The sequence below is a fragment of the Frieseomelitta varia genome, unplaced genomic scaffold, assembly GCF_011392965.1.
Source record: "Frieseomelitta varia isolate USP_RPSP 00005682 unplaced genomic scaffold, Fvar_1.2 scaffold_737, whole genome shotgun sequence".
NCBI classification, from domain to species: Eukaryota; Metazoa; Arthropoda; class Insecta; order Hymenoptera; family Apidae; genus Frieseomelitta; species Frieseomelitta varia.
In genome coordinates this window covers 230,618-250,650 of record NW_025110520.1, presented here as the reverse complement: position 1 = coordinate 250,650, position 20,033 = coordinate 230,618, and the positions used below count along the sequence as shown (strand labels likewise).

Genomic DNA, 20,033 nt, shown 5'->3' with positions numbered 1-20,033 from the left:
ATAAATGAAAAAGACTGATTTCGTCATAATTTAAACTCACGTTTGTTTAATTCTTTTTACTTGGCCTGATATTGGATCAAGACACGAGAATATTGTAGTTACGCTTGAAATCTCTTTATTAAAAAGAGTGCTTCTTCTGGTTTATTTGTCATCGAGTCTCTGGAACCAACGTGTAGATAATGTCACATGTGGGAGGCACGTTAGATCTAGAAACAAGTATATATTAGATGAAGGAAACGAAGAGCTGTTCGTACAACACCGTGACTAATTTATTTAAACCCACGTTCATTCTCAAATCTTCTTGGAAACCAGGAAACGAAGAAATTCCATTCACGTTTGGAACCTAATTCAATTCTTCCTGCTTGACCCGCGCTGGATCGAGCAAAAGCAAAGCGAACGTGTGATAAATTTTGCAATGCCAAAATTAGTTACACTCGGAGCCACACATTTGTTAAAGTCATTCTGCTTCAGTCAGTCCTAAAATTGAACAGTGTCTCTCTAGAGCCTAGTATCAGCGAAACTTGCCGAGTGAAAGAACCTTTAATAGATGTCCAGTTACATTTATAAAAAAAAAAAAGAAAGAAAGAGAAATAAAGGAGCAGCAAAATTAATCGTTAGAGGTTTCTTGAAACCACTCGAACTCTTTGCTTCAGTCGTAAAATTTGGCAGCGAATCGCTCGAACCGCCCCGTAGATAAATCATGTAAGAGATGCCGTTTCGCGGGGATCAAGAAGCAGAAGGGATACATGCAAGACGAAGGAAACGAAGAGCAGAAGGGAAGATGAAACGCGGTAGGTGCTGGATTGAAGAGGGTGCAGGATAAAGGAGGATGCAGAGCCGAGGATGGAAAACAGAGGTCGGAGGACGTAGGGGGTGGCGGTGGGCGCAGCATGGGAGTGATCAATACTACCTCCACACCAACTTCCCGCGGGAGTAACAAAGATGGGCCAGGATGTACCAGGAGGGTACGATTTTCGGGGAAGGATTCTCTTCGACGGGCTCCGTTTCCCACGGAAGTCGACTCTCAACCGCGAGAAGTTAATGAATAAACGTCGAGAAAGTTGTTAACCGGTGTACATAATTCCAGCAGCGTTTCCGTGGAGGACACGGCATCCTCGGCTCTCGATAATCATCCCTGCGTTTAGACGCTTTAATGAGCTCCAACTACGTGCTTCAACATCGATGCCTCGAAGCTCTCCACAAATATTTCCCCCGCTGCGTTATGCACAGTCTTCTGGTGTCTGCGTATTTTGGGAATATTGAAAATCTGCAAAAGATTCACGATACGCGAGAAATTTAATGTTAAATTCGGTTATTCAGCTCGTCTTTTGCGTTTCTTGGTACGTAGATACAACGTGCGAAAAGTTATGCAAGTTACGCGGAGTAGAGTATATTTATTATAAAATGATATTTGATTTAGAGATTAACAAATTTCTACGTAGTTACATTTATGAAACACGTAGTGCGCAAAAGTGTGCAAAGTATCTAACGACGTTCATGTTTGCTAATTTTTATTTCAAAAGGACTCTAGCGATACTCGTCCTATCGTTGTTCGATAAATTCAGCGTCAAGTAACCAAAGATACTCCAAAGACGTCTCTCAAGTGCAAGGGACTATCCAATTTATTCCACATGCATTCGAAACTCGAAACTCGAGGGCGAAGTACCGAGAATTCCGTCCGGGTCGGTAATTTCTAGGAAGCGTGAATTTGACGAAACGTTGAGCCACCTCTCTCGGGTGTTCGTTTCCACCGAAAAATCTACTCCGAAGCTGGAGAACTCGGTCGGTCGAGCAACGAAGCCAAGGATCCCGGTCGTTGGCGAGGAAATTTGAACGAGACTCTACGCCAAGCACCAGCCAGTGGCGAAAGTTGAACACTCCTGTCCTGTAATTTGACTCCTAGCTGGCGGTAGCAGGTCGCGGATCGAAGTCAGGGACACACGAGGTGGCCACGTCGGGCCACGCAGAAAGCTAGCGAATGATAGAGCCAAGAGCGATGAGGAAGAAGGGCAGAGGGTGGACGCCGATATAGAACCGGGCGATCCGTTCGCTCGTGCGTGACTTGGGGCTGTTAACCTAAACAACGTGCCACGCCATCGATAGCCCACTGACTCCATTTCTCTGCATACCGGACTACGTACGCTACGTGTGGACACACACACACACACACACACACACACACACACACGCCTCGTTGTTACGTCGGGCCAGACACACGGACGCCCCGGCAAACAAACCATGATACACCCATCTCGAACACCGACCAGTTCGACTTCTATTTTTATGACGATGGCTGTTTGCAGCGAAAGAAGGATAATGGATGGAGGACGATGTTCGAGTGTATAAATGCAGAATGGGAAGGTAACGTTCCCAGCCGCGCGTTTATCCGATGCCACACCCTTCCGATCTCGGTCACCATTCGCGTCTCTCACCCTGGGTAGACCACCGGGTTTCTCTTTTCCACTGGGTGATCCTCTTACTGGTCGGTTTTGAAGCGCTGGGACAGGATGATGTATTGGGAGAGTGAAAGTACACGCGGAGTTGATTGAGAGTAGGATATATGTATATATTTGGAGATTATAGGACGGTGGCGATAAGTCACGTTTTTCTTCTCTTTCTTTCCTCTGCTTTCGACTTTTTACAGTGAATTTAATCCACTTTTGATATTATGTAATATCACTCGTCAGCTCGTGACAAATTATTACGATGGCATCGTTCATCGTTGATCATCGTTGTTGAGTTTTTTGCTTGTGTGTAGATTTTATATTGTATTTTTAATTGATTTTTAGGTTTTCTTGAATATTTAAAATAGCGTGCATAGATTTTTATACGGTTACGGGGAATGCGAGAATACACAGAACGCACGTAACAAGCGAAAATATAATAGTCGGTGATATCTTGAATGCTTTATGAATCTTATGTTAATTTATTTATGTTTTTCAGTATCGTGTTTCAAGCATTTATGTACAGAATGACACAAACTTCTATTTAAATTTAGTTTCTTTATTTTCACAGCATCTTCGTACCAATTTATCGAAGGGATCACCGTTCGAGCATTGAATTTTTTACTTTCTTCTCGAATTACATCCCTCGGCTGTCGGTCTTATTTAACGCGGTTCTCAGTCCCGAACGTATGCGCACGACACTGACAGACGTTAATCCAGTTTCCCGTGGCTTCCCGTTCGATTGACGTTGCATCGGTAACTCGTTTAATCGAGTTTTAAGCTTCCGCCGGGGGGTGAGGCTGGACGCACAGGTCTGAAACGAGCAAATCGTGACACGAGTAGCAGCTAATTGTAAATTCGGTATGTATGTACCGTTCCAACGAGATAACAACACGGGAATACGTTCTCATTAGAAGCACATTGAGGCGGTCCGTGTACGTTCCGTTTCATCCCACAGGACAAACTGTCGAAACTCTTCGAACGATGAATCAAAAGTTTCACCCCTGTCGGTGAAAAGATCGCATATTGTCGTGTTTCCACCGCGAAAACAGCGTTAAATTATCCATGAAAGCATGCGAATATTTAATAACACGTTAACGTGTGTTTGACATTTTAATAATCTCGTCTCTAACGAGACGAGACTGTCGCGATTTCGTTTATAATTTTTTAAAATTCATCTTAAAATTGATATATAAGTTGTTCAACATTCGCCGGACATGTTTCATATCACGATCGAATTTTTAATGTTTGAAACCAATTCTAAAACGTGCACGAACGTTAAATTTTAAAATGCAAACTTAGAATGTATTTATTTGGCAGAGTTATACGACGAAAGTGCTCGAGAATTAACAAGTAATTACCTTCTATGAACATAACATGTGCGTGCAAGAAACATTTTGAAATTAACACGCATAATTAATACGTAGTTTAATGTATAATTGATACGTGATTAATAATCTTCGTGATGTATCTCAACTATAAAATTCACAAATCGACTGCGTTATACATGCAGTTCCAATTGATCTCACGCTTGGTAATCGTTACAATTAATAATTCGATTTAATTGATTTTCCTTGTTGTTGTCGATGTTTTATTGTATTTTGTTAAACCTCGTCGGATCCACTTGACAAAATTCATATTTAGCTACCAAATTCACTCTTCCTAATTCGAATACTTTCGTCGGCCTTCGCTCTATATCCTTGTTTCACTCGCCGCAAAACTAGGCCAAGACGTTAGATTAATCTCTCTCCTTGGGCGTGTCCGTCCCTTTAAAACCAACCGAGTTTTTCGTCCGTCTGAAAACGGGACTGCTCCTCCTCGAGAGATCCGCATAATCTTCCAACCTTGCTGCAGCCCGACCCTCCGCGCACCCCCGAACTCCCAGAGTTCGTTATCGACGATTCGATTTCGCGGCTGATCGCTCGCATTTATCGTCGATCGGTGGAATTTTTCTGCGGACGTCATCCGGCAGATAGCCGACTCTCCGGCTTAGAAGCAAAAATCGGCAATGGATCGGAAGGGAAATAGACGTCGCCGAATGAGATACATTCGTCCAATTCGTCTGCACGCGCGAGGCGAGAGGCGAGACGAAATCCGATATTTTAATTTCGAGAGGGAAATAATTCTCCCGGTCCGGGTCGATACACGCATCCGATTAAAATCGAAGTTCGCCTCACCCGAGAAAGAGAGAGAGAGAAAGAGAGAGAGAGACCGTTAGCCCTTGGACAACCAGAAATTGCAATTTTTCACTGAAACTGATCCTCGAGAAATCTCATTGGAGTTTCAATGGGCCGCTCTTATCGGCGTTATTACTCCGTCGTTCGAAAACTATCGTTTACCTCGCTTTGAAATCGAATCTCTTCCTCGTCCATTTCGACAAGCCTCGCCGAAAGAGAAACGACGGGGGAAGATTTGGCAGTGAAACAACACGCAGGTGAACTAACGGGAGAATATCGTCGAATGTTTCTTCTCTTATTTTTTTTTTTTGGAAGTGTTCGTTCAACCTTCTGTTTAACGTTGTGCAACTTGCAAGTTGTATAGGGCAGCTCACGAAAATGTTCGAACGTGTTAAAATATGTATTTTGGCATTTTATTAACATTGCAACGAGACGCGATCGTTATGATTACACTTGGTAACAAATTTGGGATTAATTTGGAAATATTTGCACTTGGTAGAAAATTAATATATAATATGAATTACATCGAAGCTTGGTAATATAATGAACAATAGAATTGGTGATATAAGTTCTTTAGAATTTAAATAATTCTGTTCATTGGATTTGCCTCGAATTTGGCCATGTTCGTAAAATTTCAAAATTCATAAATTCGTAAAGTTTCCGACTGCATTACACCGGCGATTTCATCGATAAAACGCTGCTGTAAATATTGGATCTATAAAGTTCCTCTCTGGAAAAATTATGAATTTTTCGGCCGTTTCGGGCGATATTCAATCGCCGCGATACCACCGAAGTTTTATTTCTACAAAAAAAAAAACCGGAGCTTTCTTCTTTATGGAGCAAGCTTTGTACATTATCGATAGCGACGCGTCATTCAGAACAGAAATCCGATCAGATACGATTCGCGGAAACACGTTTCGCGCGTGTCTGATTTTAGATTACAATGGTCCAATCGATAGTGGACATAATTTATTTAACCGTTACACGTGAACCGAGTAACCGTGACTACGAATTAAACGTACATTGTGTCCGAGATCTCGTCAAAAACTCGTCGAGGTTGTTTCGTCCACGTAGAGAATTCGGTAAATCCACCGGTGTGTTCACACACACGTGGACTCGATTAAGTAGATGAAGACGTGCGTGTGCGGCCATGCCTTGAAAGGGCCAACGCGTGGATAGCATTTCTGTCGTATGAAATTTTTTCAACGCGTTGCACTATCGTTATAATCGTAAAAGACTACTCTCAGCTCTCCGGTTCGTTATCTGAACGCCGTTCGACTCTGTTGCTCGTCATTAACCGACATATCATCGCGTAATATCTTCCGGAGAATGTGCATTGCTTCGCGGTGATACAGAATCTCGTTATCCAACGCGGTGGAGAAGGTTGAACGAAGAGGTTTTTGTAAAAATAAGTCTATAGTTTAATTTATGCAACGACAGAATGATAAGAGTGTTAGTCACTGCTATGTAAGAAGTAAGTTTTATAAATATAGTGTGCGTGTTGCACGGAATATTTATTAGGTAAATGTCGAGTGTATTCTGATACATATATACACACACGCATATATAAATGAAATTTCCTCTAATGTGGAAAGGGATCTGTGCCCTGATTTATGGTTGAGTGAAAATTAAGCGGGCAGTCTTCACCGTGGTCCCACAATTTCATGATTTAATTAGAGACAGCTCTGTGGTATAATCGCAGCCACATTTTCAGTAATTGTGCAGTGTAACGAATATTTTGTTGAATTATATTGGAACGTGTTAACCTTTGGATAGCGGTGACGGGATTATTTATATAAATAATCAATTGACGCGATTCATCATTTTACCTTGCATTAATTTAATTAGTTTCAGTTCACTTTGTGAGAAGACTGCGGATTTTACTGTCGTTTATAAATTAGATTGCTGTATTGTTCCTGGTCAGGCCGATGGTTCCATAATCCTTTCTTCTTATTAGAAAATATGGGAAATTTAATTATTTAGGAATTATTCAGAGAATTATTCGTATCGTTCGTTGGTCAGTATGTGAAACATCGCCTCACAATCCAATTTTCTTATCACTGGTACAAACTGTTGTTAATTAGAATGGACTTTTATTACGAACATCCTCCGGTAATTATACTGTTTATTGCTTATTGTGGAATATTGTAGACAATTCTACTTCTTGTCTCTACTAATCTCTACTCTCTACTAATCTGATCTTCTTTCTAGAAAGCATAGGAAACTCGTTCGAAACTTAAAACCGTATATACTTAAAATTCTACGTCCATAGCTAGAGAACTTAATTATTCAAAGGACTGAACTATTGCTACTCTGCTATTGTCGCGGAGATTGAATTATTCGGCACTCTCACAAAGAGCGGCATCACGGTTTGAATGGAGTCTTTTCGAGGAAAATGCTCGAAAGCACGCGCAAGATTTACGCAAGTAGCCGAAGCTACGTTTTTCCACTGGGAATTCTCATGCTTCTTTCGCGTAAAACCCGCGAGAGCACACGGTGTGAAAAGGTTTCGTTCGAGCTCTCCTCGATTTTCTTTCTTCTCCTTTTTTCTTATTTTTCTTTTTTTTTTTATACTTTTACGTCTCCCTGCGAAATCTATCGAGGCGTTAGCCGAGCGAATTTAATTAGAAAAGTTTCACTGTCCAAGGCGGTCACAAACACGGCTCTATTCTACTTTCTCTCGTTTCTCGTCATCTTTAACGAGGCTCGTCTGCTCCTCTTCAAAACTCGGCTCGCCGTTTTTTCCTTGTTCGCCGCGCACCTCCATCCCCGTAGAAACGAACAGTCAAACAGAGTGGAAGGACCATTGTTGCACGCGATGGGATTTAAAAAAAGGACTTTACAGAATTTTATTAATCTACTACAATCCAAATTTTCAGTGTATTGAGAAAGTTCTCTGCACTTTCAAATTGAAAATCGAAAGAGAAAGACGTGATAATCTTGGATTTCACGTGAATGGAGTTTTAAAATCCAATACCTTGCGTTAATTAATTATACATTGTTAATATTCTCTTTTAATTAAGTTTGATTATTTAAGGGTTTTCTTGGCGAGATATTCATAATTATTCCTTGTTTAAAAGCTCATATTTTTCGACTGAGACTTCTCTTTCTGAGATTTCTCTTTTTAGCTACGTTAGACAACCATTTTATTCATTAAATTTCATTATATTTTATTCGTATCAACGTATGGCGTTAAACAAACACGAAAATCAACATAATTCTACTTTTTCAAGTATTATATAATCAAAAATTTTAGCGTAAATCACACGATACGATCGTTTAGTCGCTTTGAGAGCTAATCAAATTAAATAAAAAACGAATCTACTCCTAGAATGGATAATTAATTTTAACGAGTGAATTTAATTTTAATTTCCTTCGCTATTTATACAAATTTTCATCAATTTTCTTCACTATTTGTACAAATAAAGCTTCCACAAGCTTGTATCCCTGTCGTCTGGTCTTCGAGGCCAACGTCCACTGGCAACAAATCCAAGAGAAAGTCAACTCGCTTTCAGTAGTAATTCGCAGTTATTTCGGACGGATTGTAGCGCGGAAATAACCCGCTGAAACGACGCTCACGCTCAGCTTCGTGTTCAATTATTAAAACGACCAACCGGTTTGTTTCGTTCCCTCCATTTACCGAAAAGCACACCGGTTTTCGACGATCGATCGCGACACGACGTACCTCCCGTTTTCTCTCCGCGAAACGAACCTACGTTTCTTCATTCTAGATCCATGGCCATAATTATAGCAACTAATGACAGATCGATCGAGCCATGAGGACGCGTCAGTTGCGGCTCGTGTCGCCTGGAATGTAGTCGTTTAGAAGGCCAACGACTATACGCGCACGAAGAAAGAAAGAAACACGGAAGGGAGAAAGAGAAAGAAAGAGAGAGAGAAAGAGAAAAGGACAGAGGAACGTTGGTGCATACTTATCGAAAGAACGTCGTGAACCGAGAAGAATCCACCGGAAATAACGGTGACGTGGCGACAGGCAAATGTCCTCGTCGAGCTTCCGCGAGAGCCCGTCGACGAGCTACTCACGAGAAGCGGCAGGAAACAGAGATACCGACGGCGACGCCAGACGTCGCTCCACCGCAGTGTCAATTTCACGATAAAACTGGAGAAACCGGGAGACCCAAACTAGTCAATCCGCGATTTACTCGATTTATCCCCCCTTCCCTTTTTGGCTGTGTTTATCCTTAACAAACAAAAAAAAAAATATATATATATATATATACATACATCGTAATCGATAGTGTTCAGATCGTACGATCCCTCGTAAATATCTACGCCTTCTCGGAATGTCCGGTCGCGTGTGAATCGAATTCTCCTCGCAAGGAGAAAGAGTCAACGACGAGGGAGACCGGAGAGGAGACGACGTCAATATTAGTTGTATAGTCTAGTGATACAAAAGAAAAGAGAAAGGAAGAGTCGTCTTAGATATATTACCGCACGTAGTGCAAACGTAGCGAGTTCGAAGTTCGTACGATTTCGCGTCGTAATCGCAAATCCAACGATAATCCGTGTGATCGACGAAAAAGAAAGCAATAATTTAAAAAGGAAATCAATATTCGTAAGTAACGCGATTAACGCGATCGGTTTTTGCCTGGTGTGTTCCGCTGGTGTGTTTCGCCGCGTGTGCATCGACCGAGCACGCGTCACGTGTCTCGTTATATCGAAGCTGCTGAAGGAACGAGGGACAGTGCATCGGCAGAATGGCGTTCGCTGCGGCGAGAATGATCCTGAAGGACAAGCGACGGAAGGCCAGCAAGGAAGATTTCGCGCCAAGAAACAGGAGCAAGGTAATGTCGACGTGATCTTATTTGCAAAATTCGGCTAATTCGGCCATTGATCGATGATGGATGTCAGCTCTAGCTCCAGAGGACATGTTTCACGCACACACAGAATATTTTATGATTTTTTCATTTTTCTTTTTTTCGTTTTTTTTTTTTGTTTTTTAATGATTCGGGAGACTCGGAAGTGAGAAAGTTTTTTCACGACAAATAATGAGATTTCTCTGGCTAGTTTTATTTGGTACAATACCCACAATCTACAGACAGTGACGAAGGTTTTTGTACATTTGTCAAATTTCAGACAACGATTTGAAACATTTTTAATTTGTTTGTTGGTTGGTATAAATTCTGAACAATGACGATGATTTTTTTATAAATAAATTGAAAAGAGAAATTATGAAATCTATTACACAATTATCATTGGAGTTAACAGTTAGAATAACTTTCATTCGTTTTGCAATGTACATGTTACAATGTGATAATTACTTACAAATTCTTCATGTTCCTTTAAACAAATTTAAGAAACGCAACATTTTAGAATCTGGTCTAATTTTGAACCAACAAATTGAATTAGGTTCCGCAAAATGTTCAAAATCATTGTTTGAAATTTCCATTTGAATGTTCTATTCAAATATTTGAAATATTCGACAGATGTACATACGTAGACTTCCGTGGCTGGCTGTATTTGTAGAAATGACGTTGACGATGTTATCAAGACCCGACACGTGTCCGCGTATTATCTGAAGATCGACTTTAGATCGGGGTTTAGACTGACTCATAAAAGTATTTTAACTCTTAACACGAAAGAACTTTTATGAATTACGTCTGTTACATCAAACTTCTTGAAATTTTATTAACACCGTAACGAGGCTCGATAATCGTGATTACTTTAGTAATATCTGAAAGTATTTTTAATAATATGTAATATAATATTATTGCAATTCATTTTAAATCATATTAATCCATGGATAAAATGATTTTAGAATCACAGAGAAATTACAAAAATATTTTCGTGATTCACAGTAAATAGCTTGCACTCTGATGTCTCGTTTTAATGCTAATAAAATTTACAAAACTACACGTATTCGTGAAAGATTTTTACATACGTTCAAATATTTTTATAAGCATCAGTATGTTAAATTTCTTTTAGTCTACAAATTAATACCAGATTAGTTGCTGTCTCTGTAAATTATTTTTAATTATTTTAACAACAACGTAAAGGGAACGTAAAGTCTACGTACTATGTCATAAATCAAGAAGAGAAAGAAACGAGCAACGAAGCGTCCGCATGAATCTTATCGCCTGCGCTGGCAGCCAGTGGATTACGTAAATACAATTGACGATGCGCGAGAAAGTAGGCTGTTGGAAACAGAAAATCGAAAAAGTGCGACGAAAATAAAAAGAAAAGAACAAAGAAGAATTACAAGCGTAGGATGCGTGCTAATGAAGTAGATCGCGTGTTAAATTCGTGCTATTTGACGCGATGTTAAAAACATTTCTTCCCAATTCTTCGTTTCTCTGCGCTGTTTGTGTAGTTTTCGATGAAACGATATGCGAAATAGTGACACGAAGATTAATCCTTTCGCTCTGGGGAACGCAAATATTCGTACTCGAAAAGTACATGAAGAACGTGATCAAAAAATATAAGAGAATGCATGCATGTACACTTTTGTTCATAAATATTGGAACATCTTCTCCTAGTTTCATAATCAGATATTTATGAAAGTTTGCAAAATTAATATAAAATTTGTTAACATCATTTGGACGAATTGTAGTAATGCAGTAAATTCTAATGATCGTATGCTCAAGTCTGTTGAAAATTTCAGTCTGTATTTCAAAATTGTTCGTAACACCAAGACTGATAAGAACGAGTATTAGAAAATTCAAAGTTGAATATATAACGTGTTCTTCAAACAGTAATTTTTAACAATTTTAATAATCTCCTGACCGTCGATCAAAATTTCTACTCAAAATGTTAAAAGTGTACGTGTCTAGCCATAAATTACTGATGAGATCGATTACAAAATAACCAACTGCATCAACTTTATCAAATTTCGATGCAAAGTTTAGCGAACGAGAAACACAGTGACGCGTCCAACAACACTTTCTATTAACACTTTCTATATTCACATTTCGTTACAAGTATGCCAGAACGAAAGGATTGAAACGAGTCTCGAAAAAAAAATTGAACTTGGTTCGATTGGTGAAAAAATTGCGAATGAATCGGAAAAAGAGAAAGGGAGAAAAAGAAGGTCATCGTACATTATCGCCTTTGGCACGTAGACACGGCCAAATGGCGGTTTCCATCTAATCGTTCAAAGTTCAACCGCAACCGATGGGCATCGAGCAGAGACAGAGCCAGCCAGAGGAACGATAAGAAAGTTCGTTACCAGGTTGTGTCCTACCGAGCACCGGAAATTAAATCCGCCTTCACCGGACGACGAACTTTCCTAAACCCCGTTGTTCGAACGTCCCTTCCCTCGAATATACTCCCGGCTCTTTTTCCGCTTCCTGTTCCCGACGCTAATTAAGAGCTTATCGACGATTGGCCATGTCATGCCAATCACTTATTTCGACTCGTTCGAAAGCCAGGAATCGATGAACGGGACCACTCGATCGTCGCGCGCGAAATCGAGGCGATTTTCGCAGTTACTTTTCCTCATTTCATGTTCATCAAGAATTTCAATTACTCAGAATCGAAGAATTTTACTTTTCTTTTATTTTTGGATGAAGGATTCAATCACTCTAAACTGGACATAAGAATTTCAATTATTCAAAATTTATTTATTTATTTTCTCCGACAGTTCAAAAATATTGTTCGACGATATTCAGGATTTCAGATTTTCAGTTTCCTTTTTTTTTTTTTGAGAATTTAATTACTCAGGAATTTTTATCTTCTCGCTTTTCATCGACTCGGAATTTCTGTAGCAATCTGTTTTCTTTCGCGAAGCAAGTATTTCGTTGAATTAGTTTACTTAAAAATAGCCTGAACATCCTGAGACCCATTTTTTTTTTAGATCCAATAATAGAACTTTGCGTGTCCACGAACGAAACATTCGCTTGTCTCTACCTTATCGCGCTTCTTTCTACGCAATTTTTCGGTAGATTACATCGTGTCTTTCTGAACATACTAACCCTTAAAGCCGCCAACAACGTGTAAACCAGGCTAACGTCTGCCATTTTATCGTGCCACGTTTACGTTAACCAGGTCGTTTTGTTCGCAGTAACTTACTGTCGTTTGCGTTATCGGTGCTTCCACTGACTCTATACGCGCGTTCCATTTTCTGTCAAACCGTGGGACAACCGGTTGAGGGGCGATTTTGCATGCAAAACGCGAGCGAGTCGAAACGAAAGAACGAAATATTTTAAAACAGAATTAAATAACCAATGAAAATACGTGAAAAATAAGGGGAATTTCTCCCTTTAAGACCTCATTTTCAAGAAAGTAGAGTTTGAATATGTTTATCCACCGTTTTCATCATTTTCTATAATCATCGCTTCGCTATTAAATTTTGTCAATACGTAATTAGAAAAGTACCAAAGGTACCAATCTTGTGAGTAAACGGAAGTTCCAGTTTACGCGTTAGACAAACGCTCGACCAATTTTTCCGAGAATAAAGCACCTTGTGGACTGAAATTGTGATTTCACGCTCTTCATACGCGAGCAACCCGCGATTATAAATTTTCAAACTCGATCTCGCCGAGACTGAAGCCTCGGTTCAACTCGTTCGGTGTAAATATTTCGCAGCCTGCGTGAATCTTCTCGTTTTCGAGATTCGTTCACGCGAGGACTCGAGGGCGAGGATTCGATTATTTAATAGCGCTTCGCGGACGATGCGTTTATTCGCGGGCGGCTCGAACGTGGCGCGTATACGCGTATCGCGCGGCGACAAATTGCTCCCCAGTTGCGTAATTGTTTTGCGAATTTTCGCCCGGCTCGTTGGGCGAAAATATATATTCAGCGTGTCCGTCGCGCAACTCCCACGGCGAGCATCCAATTAGCGAACGTTTACGGCTGACTGGAATTTTAATGATCTATGGACGTCGCCGTGGCGGCGCGCCATGGTTTTTCAACGAGAAAAGCTACCAGGCCACTCTGCCAGCTTTGCTCTCGCCTCGGTCCAGCAATTAACCGCGTTTCGCGTTTCGCGCGCGCTGCTTTCTCGTGAATAATTAAGAAATCAAAGCTGAAAGGTATTAACTTTGGCGACGGGGGAGCCGCGCCACGGAAATCACGTTTATGAAGATCGACGCGCGAGAGCTTCCAAAAAAAAGAAAAATCTTGTTGGAGGACGAACTGTTCTATCGAGGCGAACGCGAGCGCTATTGGAAATCGATGGCGTCGTTGCTCGTGTATTTTTTTTTTTTTTTTTTCATCCACCGGCTGTGGTTTACACATTTTCGAAAAAAATGCTCGTCGCAGGTGTGACTGAATCCTCGCGTTCGCGCAAGGAATCGTGACACATTTTCGGAATGAAGGCTTAAATTCCTTTTGGCGCAACCGCGCGAACAACGAGATGCAAAATCATCGACATTTCAAACTGTTTTAACATCGTCGAAAAGAAATCCTGTAACAATCCACTTGTCCCCGTTTTGAAGCGCAAAGTCTCCAATTTTACAATCCTGCATTCGTTTATTTTAAAAATGTTTTTACATCGTGTGAAGTGTGGAAAGTTCTCGAAGATTGTCCGAATTTAAATGTCTCTAAAAGTGTTGGAAAATTTTTTTCGTGACTGGATCTACGCTCTTAAAGATCTAAAATTTGTACGACATTTTATTAAGCTTTGAACATTATAGTCGGACGACGAAATGTCGAGAATTTTTGATTTTTCGTCGTTTAATATTCAAAGTTCGATAGAATGATGAAAGACATGTGGTACAGAGAACTTTAAGGGCTTGTTGTAAAGAGGAGACTTCAATTTTCAAGATCACAGTGATTTCAGTCACGGAAACGAACAGGATTTGTATAGTATTTCGCATTTTTCGCGTAACTTTTTAATAGAATATCAAACGACTTACGTACGTTCATACAAAATTCTTTTATCTTTTAAAAAGTATGGCTAGCAATAATAAATGTAATATGCTTCTTGACCGTTTGATTTCGACATGATGTTATCAATCAGTACATTTTGCTTTTCCGATAATTAAGCAAATATTAATCGCGTAATATTCAGAAAATTTCAAAGCGTTTGGGGAAATGGCCAGCAGACTCTCCTCTTTCAGTCAAAACTTTTGATCGAGCAACTTGAAAGAGAAGTTCGAGTACTGAGATTCAATCGTCAACATTCGAATCTAACTCGCGTTCAAGCATCGGTTTATTTTTTCGAAATTCGTCCGCTTGAACCGTTAATGTGAGTGGAAATCTATTAGAAATTAATTAGATATCAATGCAGAAATCAGTGAGTAATTATGAAGATAAATGCGAAATCTTCATACGAGTTTTATATTTTAGGCAAAGAGGAACAGGATAATTTTTTTTCGAACAAAAGTTAAGATATTCAATGAAAGTGAGAAAAATGTGATACGAAATTCAATTATTGAAACTATCCGCAGTCCGAGGTGGATTAATGTTGATTCGCTTCAACAAAAGTACCATTTATTTTCATTCCACTCTCAATTAATCATTTATAAAACATTCTGGCACACGCGAAACTGTTGATAAATTTCATTATCGCGCGGGAGTAAAGAACCTTTCAAATTCAAACTCTGTTTTGTCGCTGTAAAGTGAAATATTGGGGCCGCTCGCGATAATAATGGCCCAACCTCTGCTAAACGAGCACGCGATAAAGCTTATCGGTAAATAGAAGAAAAAAAGAAATACTAAAAAAAAAAAAAAAAAAAAGAAAAAGACGAAGAAGGCCGGGGAAAAATGGAACGATGATCTCTGCGTCGGGGTTAATCAACGTGCAAAAGGGACGAAACGTTCAAAATCCGATTGCCATTTCCGTTTCGCTAGGACAGATACGGTAGATTAATTACGTTTCGGCGATCCAATTAATTCGTCCGGACAGAACACTATTTTAAAAGTGGGTACATCCCGGGAACGCGAAGGTTTTCATATCGAGAAATGCAATCGGGGCCTCTATAAAACCGGCAAATTAAGCCTTCCGCCGGTCGGCGGGTACCGCCTCGTTACCTTTGACAAAACGAAACCACGGTCCAATTAGAACGACAATGCTAGGCTCTCGAGTAACCGAGTACACGTCGCGAGCAGCAACGAAACTTTTGCTTTTCCTTTCTGCCCTCTCCGTTTCCCCGCCTCCCCCCTTCTTTTTTCCCTTCCTCTCTTTCTTTCTATAGAGAGACTGCTCTTCAAGAATTGCTTGCGGTAAGTGCGTGCGTGTCACACACGACCTAAATTCGCGGCGTGTGTGGATAGATTGTCGCGAAGCAAGTACAGAATTCCAAGTCGCAATTGGGACAAGTATCGTCTTTGATTTTAAGAAACAGATTCTTGGCTAATGGAAAATTGAGTAAGTCGAGAGAAAATGTTATGGCATAAATATAAAATCTGTAGATGTGTTTTACGTTTGTTATAACACGAAGATATAAGACAAAGTTAAATAGCGATCGACATGTCTATTCATCGCTCAGAGTAAACTGTTGCTTGTTCGATGGAAAATTTGGCAAAGTTTGACGAAAATAGTAAAAGTGTTGGGGAAAGATCAAATTAATATTAAAGAATTCCGAGTGTACTTCAAAACACATTTAACACATTTAAAGATTAATGTGTATTATTTTCCAATTTGTTTCAAACTTTATTCTCAAAATTGGAAATAACGAACGAAAGTTCGCGTATAATTTTATACCAAATCGTGTTTCACATTTACTCCGATGCCATTGCATTTAGTCGGATACTCATTGTTAGAGTTATGAATAAGACACGAGAGTTACAATTATCAGAATCGGAGTATCGGTGGCGCGAGAACTAACGTGTTGAGCCAAGTGGCTCGTAAACGTCGAGGAAACCGACGCAGGAAGAAACTGTCGTGCGCGACAGTTCGGACAAGTTTGAGATTCATGCGGACGATCCGGTGGCTGTCGTGGCGAGAAAGCTGCGAGTCCAACCCGGACACAATGAAAAGTTCAACGTTGCACAAGTTTCGCAGGAACGAATCAACACGAATCACTTCCACTCTCTTCTACTTTGTCATGAGTGACGCTGTCCTTTCTTTCTTTCGCTTCTCCTTTGAACGCTTTGATTGTACAGAAAAAAAAAGAGGAAAAAGGAAAAGAGAGAAACCGAGCTACGTATGATTGTGAGAAACACGAAAACTGGCCTCGTAATTGTTCAAACACTTGAGAAACCCACGCTATGCTGTCGTGTATGTTCAGTGTGCACTGCTGTTAATACGCTGTACTACCACGAATACCGTGTTTTTTTTTTTTTTTTTTTTTGCGAATACGACAAGTATCCACGTTGTATACCTCATTATATACCTACTGCCATTAGGGAAGATCTCACGAGGATAATTTTATTTGAGACTACGATATTAACTTTGTGCTTTGTAACATCGTGTCGTACTTGTGGATCGTGACTGTGATAAATTGTACTTGTACGAAAGTCATTGTGAATCATTGGTAGAAAAATAATTTGTGCCAATTTGTGCCGGTTTAATTACCAAACGATTGTTTAGTCATTTGGTTTCGTTATTAAATTTTGATTACAACATGATCGTTACGTTATAACGTAATTACACGTTTGTAATGGTATAATAATTCTCGCAGATGAAAATCACATATGGTTTTAAAGTATATTTGTATACAATCTCTAATGTGTATCGATGCAATTTAAAAATGATGCGATCTGCGTCGATCACTTCGTTGGAAAATAATATGATTTCATTTTGAAGAAAAACCTATGTGATCGATTGCAGAAGAAGAAATTGATTGCACTAGAATGTGTCTCCCTCGGGACCATTCGATTCTTCTTTCACAGTGATAGATTATACTTTATTTGTGACTTCACAATGGATTATCTAAGCACATTATAACTATTATTACAAAATGCAAATTTTGACGTATTGCCAAGAAACTGAGTATAATATTAATATTTATTTACACAATGTTAAAAGATATACGAAATAATTGCAAATAATCGCCATCTGTCAAAGCCCCGTTAACAATTACACTATCAAATAATTAAAAATTTAGATAAATCTCGAGGAGATCTTCCCCGCTGGCACACCAACATTTCTCGTAATTCGTAACAACTTTCTCTTTTTCCTCCCTCTAGTTTAGGTGTATCGCAGAACAAATTATACGATCCGACTCAACAGATATCAGCACAGTCGTACTCTCTGTCTTACCCCACTCCTATTCTCTATTCTCTGTCTATACTGTGTCCGTGTTTTTATATGTAACCACCTACTACTACTATTCTATGTTGTCTACTATTCTATACCATGTCTCTATTTTGTTACTTTTTTCCAACTGCAGTGTGTGGTGATTGGTGACCTGTACTGTACTTGTGTTTACAGGCCCGCAGCGCCAGTACAAGTAGCTTTAGAAGCCTGAGCCAGGTACATACCAAAAATGACATAATCCACATATATAGCTGAGAAATTAGTTAATACTTTAGCTACTTTAGCCGGACGTTTTAGCTAGATACTTAGAATCTAGACGTTTGATTAATTAATTAATTCGTTAATTGCTCGTACGTAGATGCGTAGAGCACGCGCGGATCTCTCTCGTGTTTCAGCCTCTCCGACGAGAGGACACGACGATCCGCGCGTTCTACTGTTACGTTCTACCATTACGATTGTCGTCAGAATTGTTAGCATCGAGAGTATAGACGATTTTCGCTATGAAATTAATTGATTGACGATCGACGAGACGACGGTTTATTGTAATATTGAACAGTACCATGTGGATTTCATCTCGCTGAGAAATAATCAGCGGTGATACACGAGCGGTCGTGTACGATGTACCTGTACGTGCATGCTGACGGTTTTGTCCTCCTACACGCAGAAATGCAAGAATAATGAACGAAGCATGCCACTCACACGCACGTCCTTTGTTTGTATACGTACGATCGCTGACGAAAGTGTTGGAATATTTATTGCAGCCTCTTTCTGGAGCACGTCGCGTGTGTCTGTCTGTCATGTAAGATATTTTGAAAATTAATACCGCAGTCAGTCAAAAATTCGCGGAGTGTTTCTGAGTTGTACAGCGGTACAACCGATGGGTCGTTTCGTATGCAGAAGTAAGAATAAGAGAAGAAAGAATAAAGTACACTCGAGTGTCTAGTTTCGAATTGAGCGAGGAGAGAATGATCGACTCGAGGATACTTCGCCTGTGAAACTAAGCCGACGCCTCGTTTTCAAGAAAATGAAATTTAATAATTTATCAAGTACACGTGCACACGTGTAAACATCATGTTTCTTGGAAACAAATGAAATAGAAGAATTTTGCTCTATATCTTTGCGACGAGTAACCTTCAATCGATTATTCGCTACTTTCTAAATTGTTTATCTTTTAAATATCGTTATTTTATATTTAATTCAAGCTGTACCTGACAAATTTTGAAACTCAGTTTTCTCGAAAATGAAAACGTTATTCTCTCTTCCTAATTTATTTGTACGTGTGAAATTATCCTCTGTCGTGCCACAGTTTCAGAAACACCTTGTATATAAAAACCACAAGGTATTGTAAGATTAATTGCAAACTCTACCATCTCTCATTACAGTTTCAACGAGACTTCAAAATATTTTACACGACATTTATAATGCATTTATAAAAATTCCTCTGTGACGAATATTCGAATACTTTCGTGATACTCCTCACTGAACACTGAACACCACTCATTGTCAATAGAATGTGCATGTCTTCCCCGCCTGCCTTACCTTAGGTCACTAATCTACTCGTGCATTTCCTCTTGATCTGTCTTTTTCTTTCACCTTCTTCTTCTTCTTCTTCTTCTTTTTCTTCTTCTTCTTCTTCTTCTACTTGACACAAATTGCGCGCAGACGTTTGTAAAAGGACCAACGTAAGTATACACGTACACACAGAAAGGAAAAGGATAGAAGCTGGATTAATGTAAGGATATGTGCCGATCAGTGACGTTCGAATTGCAAGTGGAATTGGTTGTTTCTCGTCGGACGTGAGTTTTAACTTTTGAGACTTCAAGTCGCCCTGCTGGAATCGAACCGGCGACACCGAAGACAGTGTGTGTCATAAACAACGACACAATATATCCGGAAATATAGTCGTTGTTTGAAGCTTGAAACGTTTGATTGCCACGTCCGTCTAGAACGATTGAAGCAAAGAATTAGTTATACATATAAAATAAGTCAAAAACGTCATATTTAATTATGTTGTTAAAAAATATGTTTCAATCAATTTTTTCTATTACTTTTAAATAGATCTAAATAATAATCAAATGTATAATGAATTTTTCATCCCAATTTCCATTCAAGTACTGTTTTAAATCGTTATGTTTCTTCATCGATCAAGTATCACCACGTTCGATTCAATAAATAACTCTCGAAGCAGATGTGACAACACTTTCCATATTCTTTTATTTTAATTCTCATCACTAGCAGTGGAAAATCTGCCTGAATCGGTACGACAGGATGTGTGACACGAAGAATGGTAATGGAGCATAGGATGACCCG

General features: G+C 39.6%; 1 protein-coding gene across 3 annotated transcripts in view; it reads left to right on the top strand.

Annotated features, from left to right (window-relative positions):
* Window positions 1–8,353: 8,353 nt before the first annotated feature.
* LOC122535566 (neo-calmodulin-like) overlaps window positions 8,354–20,033 on the top strand; it is a 52,869-nt gene continuing 41,189 nt past the window's right edge. For 2 of the 3 annotated variants that reach the window (XR_006308202.1, XM_043667225.1), the window contains exons 1-2: window positions 8,354–9,426; window positions 17,898–17,939. Coding sequence is in view for 2 of the 3 variants with exons in the window: in XM_043667225.1 (XP_043523160.1) it covers window positions 9,340–9,426; window positions 17,898–17,939 (129 nt within the window). In the remaining variant the exon portion in view is untranslated. The remainder of the gene's footprint in view (window positions 9,427–17,897; window positions 17,940–20,033) is intronic. The other variant, XM_043667226.1, reaches the window with a different exon arrangement.